Source organism: Arachis ipaensis, chromosome B10 (assembly GCF_059453495.1).
Source record: "Arachis ipaensis isolate K30076 ecotype BB chromosome B10, ASM5945349v1, whole genome shotgun sequence".
In the NCBI taxonomy this organism is placed as follows: Eukaryota; Viridiplantae; Streptophyta; class Magnoliopsida; order Fabales; family Fabaceae; genus Arachis; species Arachis ipaensis.
The window spans coordinates 132,009,703-132,024,244 of record NC_142435.1 but is presented as its reverse complement, the minus strand read 5'-3'; the positions used below and the strand labels follow the sequence as shown (position 1 = coordinate 132,024,244).

The 14,542-nt window shown below is 35.0% G+C and overlaps 1 protein-coding gene across 1 annotated transcript; it reads left to right on the top strand.

Moving 5' to 3' along the window:
- Positions 1-9,012: 9,012 nt before the first annotated feature.
- LOC110268476 (uncharacterized) lies at positions 9,013-11,627 on the top strand. Its single transcript, XM_088495204.1, has 5 exons — positions 9,013-9,307; positions 10,717-10,788; positions 10,895-11,130; positions 11,212-11,427; positions 11,526-11,627. Exons 1-5 carry the CDS (start codon positions 9,013-9,015, stop codon positions 11,625-11,627), a joined length of 921 nt encoding a protein of 306 aa, XP_088351330.1.
- The last annotated feature ends 2,915 nt before the right edge of the window (positions 11,628-14,542 follow it).

The window sequence follows — 14,542 nt, the reverse complement described above, 5'->3', positions numbered from 1 at the left end:
TTCAATACTATATTATCAACATCAACATTACAATTCATCAAAACAACCCAAATCATCAAATCATCATACATCATCATACAACAATTCTAACAACCAATTTAATTCAATCCTATCCTATGGGTCTCTTGCCTAAGTGTCCAGAAATATTATATATTACATAGAAAAAACCGAAACCATACCTTGGCTGATTTCCAATATGCACAAAAACCCAAATTGCATGCAATTCAAGCTTCCAACCACAACCAAGCCACCAATTCAACTCCAAATGCTCCCAAAGGTCCAAGAAAATTCCAACAAGCTCCAATATTCAAACTAACATCATACATTCCATATAAATCAAAACCTAACACTCACAATTAATCAATTTACAAGGGTTCTTGAGAAATCTTACCTTATTCACTAAAATTTAGGATAGAACCCAACATTTTCTCACTAATGATTAGCACCTAAACAACTAAAACACAAATTTTACTCAATACCAACACCCACCAAATTCGAAATTCTTAGGACAGCAAGAAGGAAGAAAAAATTCGAAATCTTACCTACACAAGTAGAATAGAACTAACGGGCTCGGCAAGAGCTTCGCGTAGCCACAGACAGCATGCAAATCGGAGCACCGTAGCTCGAGATATGGTCATCGGAAGTAGGAGTGAATAGTATTTTTGAAACTCTTTCCTCTCTTCTCACTTCAGCTGCAACTCTCACTCTCTAAGTGTTATGGTGGCTGAATGGAGTTCACTTAAGTGTTTATATATGTTGGGCTTGGGCCCAACTTGGACCCGGTCTAACCCGTTAGCGTTTTTAACCCCTTTGGCGCAAACCTTTAAAATTAATGCCCGGTTTTTAATTTCTAATATTTTCCTGAGGTTTTCTACTATTTTTAATTATTCTCGCACAGTACCGGACAAACTTAAACCAGTTCGACTAGTTCGGCTGCCGGTTCGCGATTTTTCTCGGTTTTTCGCAAAAATTACGTTTTCTGACTTAGAAAAATCTATTGAGTCCAAAAATCATATTTAAATTTTCTAATTCCCATTCTAAATTTTTGGATCCTATTTTGGGCAATTAATTTAATTAATTAAGCGGTTAATCAATCGCAGTTCTTACATAACCCTAATTACATTCAAACACACTCCCCCTTATTCCCAAAAACCCTAGCTGCTACTTTCCTCCTTCAGCAAACTCAATGCACACAAAACACACACACACACACAACAGCAGTAGGAAAATGAAAATGAAAGAAGAAAGAAAGAGAGAAAGGGAAATGAGGAAGGGGGACTGCAGAAGAGAAGGAAAGGGGGAGAGGGAGGATGGCGCCAGCGGGCATCACTGTTTCCGCGCCGCTGTGTCATCATTGAGGGAGAGGAAGCCGCGAAAGCATAGCCACAAAATGGAGAAGAGAGAGCGCGCGCAGGGGAGGAGAAGTCGCCACTGCCCTCGCGTCCGTCGTCGCTTTCACGGGGTTTATGTCACCTCCATCGCCCTCGCCATGAAGCCTATCGCCGCCACTACTGTGTCTGCACCGTCGTCGTCCTCACTGTGGAGCCAAAGTCACCATCACCGATGGTGGAGCCAGAGAGAGAGAGCACGGGGAGCAGAGGGGAGACTCGCGCCCAGCCACCGCTGTTTCTACCGTTGGGGTATGCCACTGCCATCGTCGGATCCACTTCCGGTAAGGGTTTTGAGTTTGGTTTATATTTTTTGTGATTCCAGGAACTTTATCATCACTTCATGTTGTTACAGTTGCCGTCGCCGAAGTTCTTGTCACCGTTGCCACTTGAGGTGGCTGCCGAGGCTGCAGCCAAACCGGTTCAAAGACTGCTGCTGTTTCCTTTTCCTTATTACAGTGAGTATCTCTGTTTAAGAAATCTCGCGTTAGTGTTATGTTACGTGTTATTAAAGTTTTCGCGATATTAATGTTTTAGGAGTTAGTAACCGAGGTTGCATGTTGTGATTTAAAGCTGTTTATGCTGTTGCGAAAGTGTACGAAGCTGTGAATTGAAGCTGCCGTTGAATTCGGGTTGAGAGGAAAGGAATTCTTTGACATGTTTGAATTTTGGGTTTGACTTGTCGAGGTAGGAATTTTTCTAAAAACTCAATTTTATAATTTGGAATGGTTATAAATGAATATTGATGTGAGGATTACACTTTTAGTGATTGTATAAGTCTTATGTATTGTCTGACTGTTTTGGATGAATATGCTTGTTTATTTGGTTTTGTTAAATGGACGGTTGCTGAATTATTTCTTTAAAGTTTGAAAATGAGTTTGATCTGTTGAAAATGATTTGAGTTTGAATCGGTTTCCTTGAAATATGAAAATGATATGAATTTTTTAGAATCAGATTGATTTTGAACTGATTTGGTTTTGAACCCGTTGGAAAGGGTTGTAGAATGGTTTGATTGGGACCCGAAAGGGTGGCAAAGTCCAAGTTTTAGGAAAAATACTGTCTAAATTTTATTATGAGATTTAAGACTATGTTTAAAATTTTATTTATAAAAAGATTGGATTTGAGAGATTCTATTATTTGATTTTTGATTTATTAAGGAATAGGTATGTTTTGAGTTAATCTATTTAAGAAAAGTATATGTTTTAAGGTTGACTTAAATATGAAAAGACCTATGTTTTGGAGTTTGATTAACGACGTACCTTTGGAGGAGTTTTAGTAGATTTAAAAGAAATTGAACTTTGATTGATTAATTTCGTTTTGCGACGTTTTGAGAAAAAGTTTTAAAGTATTCTTTAAATTTTGATTTAGCGAGACTAAACAAATTCTGAGCCTTTGGGAATGTTTCCAATTTAAGAATGAAACTGAAATTGGTTTTGGATTTAAACAATTTGGTTTTGAAATTGGTTCAGAATTTTTGACTTACATGCTTTGGTTTTGGTTTTAATCTCCATTTTAATTGATTCCAATCTAAGTAACTATAATTTTGAGGATTTTTGAAGAATTTAAGAAATAAGATAGGTTATTCTCCTCTAGAGTTTTGAGACTTTGCCGAGGTAGTTAATTGATAACTCCAATTTAAAGTAGTTAAAGAAGTGATTTAAAAAGTGAAGAATTTTGAGTATTTTCAAAGAGAATTACCATTTGATATGACTTTGAAATTGTTTGAAAGTTTTGGGAAAATGTTACATAAAGTGGCTCCATTTTGAAAGAAAATTAATTTTGAGGAAAAAGGGTTTATGAGCTTGAAATAACTTGAGATATGAGGATTTTGAAATTGTGACAAAGATGAGTTTGATTTTGGTTTCAAAGTAAAGTGATTTGAGAAAAAGTGATATATGACATGAATGATGATTTGACTTGATATAGATTGTTGAGGAAGTGCGAAAATGATGAATGAATGATATGAAATTATTACTTGGCTTATGTACTTCCAGTTATCTGAGATACGAGTTTTCCTGGGTAAAATGCAGTAGCTTGCCACCATGTGCTCCAGGTCAAGACTCGATACTCTGTTGACCCTATGTCGCAAGATGTGGCCGGGCACTTTAATGCCCTGAAAATTCCCCCAATGAGCAAAATTTATTTATGATTGAGAAAAGGCTATGCATAGACTCTTGGAGATGCACGCATGGGGGACTGTCTAGGGTTTAGCAGTCGGTCATGTTGGGTTGGCTTTATAACAGAAAGAGGAGACTCATTAGTCGTAGGACAAACATTCATCATATGTATCTATGTGACATTGTTTGGGTGTGCATATTGTATTGGTTTGCCTATATGAATAATTATGTTTAACTGCTAATTGCTATACCTGATGTAACTGCTTTGATTGTGTTTGAACCTTCTTACTTATGTTTGTGACTGAAATTGATTGGAACGTGATGAATTGGATGTTGACTGAGTTGTTTGGGCCTAGGGCCGTGATTGATTATGTGATGGGACGAAGGTCGTGATTGGTTTGTGTTTTTGGTTTAATAAAGTATGAAAAACCAAACTGGTTCACATAGACTTAATGAACCTATGCTTGGAACAGTTTGGTCATTCATACTGTCTAAAAAAACTTTAATATTTGATACAAAAGGAAGAGGTTTTAGATTCTGAAGAATTAGCGGATTTTTCTTTTAAAAATTTTTTTTTAATGTAAACCTTTGGTTTTTGAAAAGATACATAAGGCGAGCAACGATTACTATATTTTGAAACCAGTTTTATTTTACGTATCTTATTATAGCAATTCTCTAATCCTATAGTGAGAACCAGCGAGGACGATATTCTCACTCCTCTATAGGTTTTCCCTTTTCAGGATATGGATGAAGAAGTCATGAAGAGTTTTTTTCGTTTTCTGTTTACTTGATAGTTTATATTGTTTTAGGTATTATGTTTTCCTCACCTTTATCTGTACAATTTTTTTGTAAGAGGGATAGAAATTGTGGTATGTAATGCTTGTAAGTTAATATATATATACTTTGTAAGTGTTGTAAATAGTTTGTAAGTATGTATTTATGTTTTCAAATAAAAGGTCTTTTGAAAGGTTATAAGATTTTAAGTTTTAGCCAGGCTCCTATTTTAGTATTATATATGTTTATAGTCGTCGTAATATGCTAGCCATCAGAGTGGCAAAGCCGGAAGCATGACATACTGGTAGCTAGGGTGTTACAATATGGTATCAGAGCAATCCTTCCTATAGAGCCTGAGGAATGGACTGACTATGCTTTAATTGCATACTCTAAACGTCTGTTATGTAGTAGGTCTTGTTCGGATAACGAGATATTAGAGCTTTATGCACATGACGGTCTATTGATTAATGCTGCTAGTCTTACATTGCATACTTTCTGGTATTAAGTTTGGCCAGCTTAACACTAGTGGATTATGTATATGGAAGTACTAATGGGTTGTCATAGACACTATACGAGTTATAAGAAACACGAATCGTGGGTTTTGGGAATGTTAAAGGTTAATTCTCGAGGTTACTCAGTTATGTGTCCTGAATCCTGCTGGAGTCATGTGACTTGTTCTTTCATGGTGTGTTCTGGAGTCCTTGTTTGTAATTTCCTTCTTGGAAAGTAATTTGATTAATTTCCAATCTCGTTCTTTTTCTCATATGCATTTTTGTTTAGTCTTAACTGTGTATGTTTGTTTGAAATTTCTTGGAATATCTACCTTATCTGTTTAAACTCTTTTTCTTGATTCATGCATTCTTTGATGCATTTTGAACTGTTTGATGCATCAGAGTGATCTTGGGATCTTTGAGTGTTTGCAATTAGATTGAGTTAAATTTCTTTGAATTTTATATTCCTTGGAATTAGCCAAAACTTGTTTGACTTAACGTGCCTTGTGAATTTTACCCGGATTTCCTCGATTTAAATTTCTTTCTTGAGATGTGAATTGATTTTCTTTTTAGCATACTCTTGAATGTCCTTATAAGGTTATGATTTTAACTACCCTCTCTGAGTTTTGTTCTAAACCTTTTTAAAGAAATTTTGGATTCTCTTTGAAGTAATTTCAAATCAATTCTCTTCTTGTTTGATTGTAATTATAGACATTCTTTAAATTTTGATAAAGTTGTTTTAAATTTAGCATGAATTCCTTTACAAAGAACTTGCTTTTTATGAACTTCAATGAGCCATAACTTGGCTTCCAGACCTCCAATTTAGATGAAACATGATTTAAATGCAAGTTGGGCTCGAGAGCTTTAAGACGTTCGAGGAACGAATGCAAAATATTTTAAAACAAAAAAGTTATGCGCATTTGAGGTTCGGTATAAAAATCTGAATTTGGCAGCAAAACTGTTTTTGTAAGAACTGGGTGGTATGCATGCGTACGTATGCGGAGCAGGCATACGTACGTACGCGAGTATTGGCCTCGGCCAAACACTCATGCGTATGCGACCGTAGCATGCAAATGCGAGTTTACCATTTTTACACTTCCGCGTACGCGGCTATTGGCATGCGTATGCGACAACCCCTTTCTGTTTTGAACGTTCTCGTATGCGGACATTGCGTGCGTACACGACTTCGGCAAAATAACACCCATGCGTACGTGAGATGGTGTATGCGTATGCAAGACCCTTGGTTTATTGAAAAATGTGATATTTGTGTTTTCAAGTTTTTATCTAACTTTCTAAACCTTATAAATTGTTAATCAAGGCCCCGTTTTGTTTGAATATGAATTATGAGAGTTTATGTAGTCTAAAACTTTACCCCAGTCTTCCTCTTCCAACAAAATTTGATTTTCTTCCAACTTTGCTGCGACTTTATTGTATAACTTTATTTGATTGAACACCTAAATGTCTTTCGTCATTTTTGAGAAATTGTCTTGACCTTAACCCAATTGATTTTCATTTTCTAAATCTCATCTATTCTGTATTGAAATCAATGTATAATTATTTTACTTTTAAAAAATGTAAAATAATAATTACTCACTATTTTTAAGTTAAACTTTGATTTTGATAATTTTATAAATTTTTAAAATAACAATTATTTTATGTGTTTATTCTTAAAATATTTAAACATATAAAAATGGGTAAAGTACTAAATTTGTCTCCTACGTTTGAGCGTAATCTTGTTTTGGTCCTTAAGGTTTAAAGTGTCATATTTGAATCCAAAAATTTTTATTTAGTTTCAATGTAGTCCCATCATGAGGTCAAAGTTAATTAATTAACGAAATGTCCTACATGATAGCAATACAAGAACAAGGTCGATAATCTGAAGAAGCACAAAATCAACCGTGGATGCATCAATATATTTATTTATTATTTTCTTATAATTTAAATGAAATATTTTCTATAGAATTAAAGAGAATGATAATAAATATATTGATGCATCCATGGTTGATTTTATGTCTTTGGAGTTTGTACTTATTCTTCAGATTATCGACCTTGTTCTTGTACAGTTGTACTACTGTCATATAGGACATTCCGTTAATTATTTAACTTTGACTTCACGGTAGGACTATATTGAGATCATTTTTATTTTTATTTTTGTTTTTGTTAAATCGATTCAAAGTTCAAATTTTGAACTTATTTTTGTTTATGCTTAAATTTCAAACCAGAGAAGCCACAACACCACATCCCTAATCCTTATTATTCACCTAATACTAAACAATTCAACATTGTCGAACCATTAAGAAGCCTTCTTTGTCCTTGTTCTGGTCATCCACGCCTGTCTCTACAGCAATTCAGTGTCCTGGAGCCCCTTCTCGCTCTTCCCGAAGTGCGGTGGTTCAACTCTCACCCTTAATCAAGTCATCCACCTGCGGGTAAGCACCACTTTGACACCCTGTGCTCAATTGCTTGTCTAGTGTTTGAGAAAGAGGCCAATAATGAGTTTAAAGTTGACATGCAAGTTTCTCCTAATGTGGTTAGCTGAGTTAAGTTGTTAACGGGGAGTGGCTTTTGTTGATGAGAAGCATGAGTCCGTTAATGGTGGAATTTGAGTTGGGTATTAAGTCTCAATTTGACTGCATTTTTTTTTCTCGCTGTTATATTTGAATATGGTTGCTGATAATGGTTGCCTGCATTTTTTATTCTCAGTTTTAATGCGTTTAGTAGTTTCTCAGTCAATACTAATAACGCTAAACCAGTTTATCATGATTCTCAAGTCTCCCACTCTCCCTTACCATATAGGATCCTTTAACTTATTTTTCATGCTAAAAAATGTCTAATGCTTGGTGATGATGACACGAACAATTAGAACTTAGAAAAGGTAAAAATTTTAATCCTTTCAGAAATTAGTAACCTTCAAATACAAGAAAGGTGATTTAAACTATTAAGAATGGGCATGGAGTATTATATACAAGAATGAGGATTCTAATTATCAAATATTGTTTGCTATGTATCAAAGACTTTGCACTTTTGTTATGTATCCATGACTATATATTTTGGGTCAAATGAATTGTCTTAGTTCAAAATTAGAAAAAGTAGTATTAGAATAACGTGTATGATCAATATAAGGCTAATCAAATAACAAAACATGTACTCAACTCATGCTATTGCCAAGTCTCAACTCATGTACTCATGTACTCTCCTAATCTATATATGAGCTTCGAATGAATTTATGAATTGTGAATTGCACATGCTCTATATTATTCTTATTATAGCTTATATGTATGTGTTTTGTTTAATAGAGTCTCTCCACTCATGTACTCATGTACTCTCCTAATCGATATATGGACTTTGAATGAATTTATGAATTCTGAATTGCACATGCTATCTATTATTCTTATTATAGTTTATATGTATGTGTTTTGTTTAATAGAGTATATCCACTCATGTACTCATGTACTCTCCTAATCTATATATGAGCTTGGAATGAATTTATGAATTGTGAATTGCACATGCTATATATTATTCTTATTGTAGTTTATATGTATGTGTTTTGTTTAATAGAGTCTCTCCACTCATGTACTCATGTACTCTCCTGATCTATATATGAGTTTGGAATGAAGTTATGAATTGTGAATTGCACATGCTATATATTATTCTTATTATACTTTATATGTATGTATTTTGTTTAATAGAGTCTCTCCACTCATGTTCTCATGTACTCTCCTGATCTATATATGAGCTTGGAATGAAGTTATGAATTGTGAATTGCACATGCTATATATTATTCTTATTATACTTTATATGTATGTGTTTTGTTTAATAGAGTGTCTCCACTCATGTACTCATGTACTCTCCTAATCTATATATGAGCTTGGAATGAATTTATGAATTGTGAATTGTACATGCTATATATTATTCTTATTATAGCTTATATGTATGTGTTTTGTTTAATAGAGTTTCTCCACTCATGTACTCATGTACTCTCCTAATCTATATATGAGCTTGGAATGAATTTATGAATTGTGAATTGCACATGCTATATATTATTCTTGTTATGTTTTATATGTATGTGTTTTGTTTAATAGAGTCTCTCTACTCATGTACTCATGTACTCTCCTAATCTATATATGAGTTTGGAATGAATTTATGAATTGTGAATTGCACATGCTATATATTATTGTTATTATACTTTACATGTATGTTAATTATTATCACTTTGTTTTGATCCGAATGCAGTTAGAAAAGATGCCCATGGTAGGTCGTTTCACGAAGAAAGCCCGTGTAGACACAGCATGTCAGCAGCCTCAAGTAGGATTTGATGTGGCCTTAACTTCACAGAGAGCGGACTGCCCAATTCAGCCGCCCAGCGGCAGTGGTGCCCCCGCATCCTCGTCTTTACGCCCCTTTTGTCCGCCCCGCAGCGAACCACTGCCTGCTCCACATGCTTGCACTCATGATGTTCAAAACTCGAAGCCGGACGCCAAAGACTTAGACCCAGAGGCAGATGAGGTAGATTCTTTTGAGCAACATGTTGATAACTGATGCGGTATTTTTATAACCACACTTACTAACCGGCAAGTGCACTGGGTCGTACCAAGTAATACCTTACGTGAGTAAGGGTCGATCCCACGAGGATTGATGGATTAAGCAACAATAGCGTTTGATAGGATTAGTTAGACAGACAGAAAATAGTGTTGAGATGCAATATAAAAGACATTAAACAATATCAAAAATATTGAAGAAAGGCAAGTAATTAAGATGGGAATAATATATGGAGAAGATAGTTAAGGTTTCAGAGTTATCTATTTTTCCGGATTAACTTTTCTTACTAACTAATTTAATTATGCAGGATTTAATTTATGGCAAACTGTATGTGACTAGACCCTAATTCCTTAGACCTTCCTAGTCTCCCCTAAAATTCATTAACTGCCAATTCCTTGGTCAATTAATTCCAATTAGAGGGTGATAATCAATTTCTAGTTTATATGCCACAAAACTCTAATTATCCAAGAGGTAAAAGGATTATATGTCACGTATCCTATTAAATTCAAATAATTAAAATTTAGGAGAAATAGTTTTCAAACTGTTGTTCAGGTAAAGAGCTTTTCCAAGTTTTACAAGAACTCAAATAGAAAGAGGGTCATACTTCCGTTCCACCCAAATTCATAAAATAAAGAGTGAAAACAATTCTTAAATTATAAATCCACACATAAATTAAAATAGTAAAAGCAATAAAATTAATCCATAGAAATAGACAGAGCTCCTAACCTTAACAGTGGAGGTTTAGTTGCTCATGGAAAAGATAAAATAAGAATTCAGGTAAAAATGTACCGTGTTCCAATATGATGGCATCGGATTCCTTTTTATAACTAATCCTAATAAATTTAAAATCTAATATTTAAAATTAAACTTAAAATAATATCTTTTCCTAATTTAAGATTTGAATTTAAATTTGAATTAATTAACAGATCTTCAGTTGATGGGTGGGGACCACTTGTTCTGTCCATTCAGCAGCTTCTAATATGTGTTTTCTGGGCTGAAAATTGAGTTAAAACAGCCCAGAAATCGCCCCCAGCGTTTTTCTGCATTTTCTGCACGTGGCGCATGTGACGCGTCCGCGTCGTCCACGCGTTCGCGTCATTTGTGCAGATTCCAGTCCACGCGTTCGCGTCAGGCACGCGATCGCGTCATTGTGATTTCCTCCATTTCGCGCGGTCGTGTGAGCCATGCGTCCGCGTCGGTATTTGCTGGTCATCTCCTTGGCTTCTTCTCTTTCTCTGCAGAAACTCCATCAAATTCCGCCAAATGCTACCTAAAATAAACAGTATTGTACAAAACTCAAAATAGCATCCATAGTGGCTAAAATATAATTAATTCTTAATTAAATTCAACAATTTAGATGCAAATTCACTAGGAAAAGATAGACAAGATGCTCACGCATCAATAACCTTTTTGCTGCATCGGATGCTCAGAAGCGCAAGGGACGCAAGACCACAGAATTTTGGGATGTTAAAACAATTGGTATAAGAGAATTTATTTAATTCTATTTTTCATTCAGTGATTTTCCTATGATGTCATCGCAGCTTGGCTCTAATGGTAACTAACTAAGAATAAATATGTTTTACAGAATCTGATGGCACAATCAAACATGTCAAACTGAGTGTGAAGGAAGCTATGAAGCCACCTAACGGAAGAAAGATCGTACTCAGGTTTAACAGTGCACTGCAACCAGTTGGGGATGAAGCAGGTCTACTGAGCGGCGTTATGGGACTGCTAGGATCTGACTACACCAAATTCCCAATCTACGAGAAGGACTGGAGAAAGGTTCGCACCAGGGACAAGGTCTATAATGAATGTGTAAAGGTAAAATGTTATTTTTATTTTTTCGTACCATTTCAAACTCATATTTTGAACACTACTGACAACTTAATTTTAATGTTGTAGGAAATGTTCCATTTTGAAGAAGATAGTAGAGGAATTATCAAGCGTATAATATTCAAAATGCTAGGAAGGGTTTGGAAGGAAACGAGGAACAGATTATACCATCACTGCTATGACCCAGAACTTTCACTTGAAGAAAATATTGAAAACCGCCCAGATGGAATTATTGCGGACCATTGGAGATGGTTTCTCAACTATCGCAATAGCGAAGAGACACAGGTAATATAGTTTCGTTTCATAACAGAAAAAGTTCATTTATGTCACATTGAGTTAGTCAGAACTAGTGTCTAGTAACTCTTAATTTGATGGCATGACAGGAGAAGTGCAAGAAAAATACTGAGAATCGATCAAAGCAGCTTTACACCCACACCGGCAGATCAAAAAGCTTGGCAAGGCTCGGAAAAGAAGAGGTAATCTAATTTTGGGAATGTTTTTGAACTATATCTTCCTCTACTTATTCACTTTGTCATCGTTATTGGTATAGTCGGAATGACAAGGGAGGAGAGTTAATAGAGGAAAGTTGTATCTCTTAACGCACAAAAGAGCTAATGGCTCCTATGTCCATGATGCAGCTCGGGCTATTGGAGTAAGTAATGTGTTGAGAATCGGGAAGTAGTTTCTCCTATGTTTTAGTTTTTAAAATTTTATTGGAAGCCTGTGCGGTTAGCGACTAGCTAATAAATGCTTATAATTGCTTATCTATGTGTGTAGGAAAGAATTGAGGCTATTGAGCAACGTGATGAATCCTCTAGACTGTTGTCTCAGAATGATTCGCTTGCTCAAGCTCTTGAAAAGGAGCACCTGGGTAGGGTGCGTGGCATGGGGTTAGGGCCGACTTCTAGTCAAGTCTTCGGTATGAATTCCCATCAGCCGAGCAATGGTTTTGAAAGGGAGGAGACCCAAAGGGTGCTGCTTGAACTACAAGCAGAGTTGGCAGCAGATAAATTGAAAAGGAAGGCAGTAGAGGATGAAGTAGCAGCCAAGAAGACCAAAAGACAGGCAGTGGAGGATGAAGTAGCAGCCGAGAAGACAAAAAGACAGGCAGTGGAGGATGAAGTAGCAGCTGGGAAGGTCAGGATGCAGGCAATGGAGAGTGCTTTGATATGTATACTTCAAGGGCGAGGTAGGAAGCTGCCATCAGACGTCGCCGCATGGATGAGTGCGTTGGAGGGACAGAATAGAAAGTAGATCTTAGGATTATGGAACCTTTTCTTCTTTCAGTTATACACTTTTATGTTGTTGATTATGCAACTCTTAGTAAGGAGTACACTTTGTTGATATTCGGATAATTATATTAATTAAATTAATGGTTTTGTTATTGTCATTTACCTTGCAATTTATTTTTCGGGATATAAAATAATTTAACTTACTAATATTAAGAAGGATTAAAAAAAACGAAGAAAAATGTACATTAAAATAAAAACAGAGTGGATTGCCAGTGTACAATACAGTATTTTTGCTGCCATTCAACCGGAAAATAGTGGCGGTTGTGAACTAGCCGTTAGAGATTTGAAAATTCAGGTTAGGAGATAGCGGCGGTTTAACGCCAGTTACATTTCAAAAAACATTGGCCGTTAAACAGCAACGTTTTCAAACCGTCGGTAATTAAATTTGAACAAAACCGTGGCCATTAAACAGCGGCGGATTCAAACCGCCGAACATTTTGTGTGGATCACTGTTGTCCAGATCGCGGCGGTTTCAAACCGCCGCTAAACATTGCGACGCAAATTCTGGGTTTTGCGGCGGTTGTGCCAGCGGTTCTTGAGAACCGCCGCAAATCATATAACCACCCCCTAATAGTCGATGCTTAACAAACCGTCGGAATCCCGTTTTGCGGCGGCTTAAAACCGCCGCAAATCACTCCAAGAACCACCGCTATTTCCCGTTTCCTTTGTAGTGATTGAAACTAAATAATTTTTTTTTATTCAAATAAGACACTTTAAACCTTAAGAACCAAAACAAAATTATGTCTAAATGTAGAGACCAATTTAATACTTTACCCTATAAATTTTTTTTTTCTTTTATAAATTTTTGGGTGCTGGACACAAGTTCAAACACTAGTTTTATATTAACTTTAGGACTGAACAATAATGAGAATTAACTCAAATAGTCAAATTCATAGCACCGGACGAGTTGAGGAGTTCATAATTTACTTAACTAATAAGTTGTCCTTTATTTTTGCGGGACATGTTTCTCTGTCCGCAACTGGAAATAAAGCTGATATTAAACAATAATAATATCATAAGATATATATGGTCATTGCTTAATTGCGATATAAAGCATTATTATAAGGTTTCTTCTTTTTCTTTTTTCTTTTTTCTTATTAGCTAAGTTTATAATAATACTGTACAAAATAACAAATTAAAGACCATGTGGATTTGATTATCATGCATGCGTTATTTACCGTATGTACAAAAATACTACATACATACGTACAATAATGGTGACATATGAACCAATAATACGATCTTACCCCAAATTTGTACGTGTGGTTATTATTATGGATATGTCTGTCTCACTATAGTTTCCAGCAGTTTGGTTGAAGCATTAATGTGAATCAAAGGGCTTCCATCAGTATACCTTGCTTCTTGATATAAATCATACGAATTGATCAATATTCATATTCAATTGAGGGAAAAAGTTAGTTGATTAAATATTTTTGTTATTATTATTATTTTTATTTTACATTTAAACTCATATTAAATAACTCTCTCCACATTTTTATCCTAAAAATGTTGGCTTAACATTTTTCCATTTGGCAGTGTCTTTCTCACACGCTTCTTTAAAGGAACCTTTATTTATTAAAAATAAAAGCCACACATGCATCTACTACTGAATAATAAATAAACCATATGCATGCTGAATCAAAACCGAAACTTTTGCCGTGTGGGTATATAGTAGTAAAAAAGTACGGCTTCTTTATTATTTTATCCGAAGTTTGAGTTTTTGAAATTAAAAATTCAAAATCTATGTTAAAATCAGAGAGCTAGGCAACTATTATTTCTCGTGTGTGAATAACAAAAGCACGAGTTAGTATATTATTTCTTGTTTCTTGATTTATTTAATCAGTATTGATGAGAAGATATACCCCTTCGTTCCACAATAATTTTTTGGTAATAAATAATGGTACAAAATTCTAAGTTTTAATAAATTTTTACCTTATATTTTGGTCTTTATAATTTTTGTTTATCCAGTAAGATTTAAAAATTAAATTATTTTTCACATACAAATCATACAAATTATTTATATTCACGTATTTTCACGTTTTTTTCTATGCCTCTTCTTTTTTTTTTTCTTCGTGCCTCTTCTTTTTCTTCTTTTTCTTTCTCCGTGC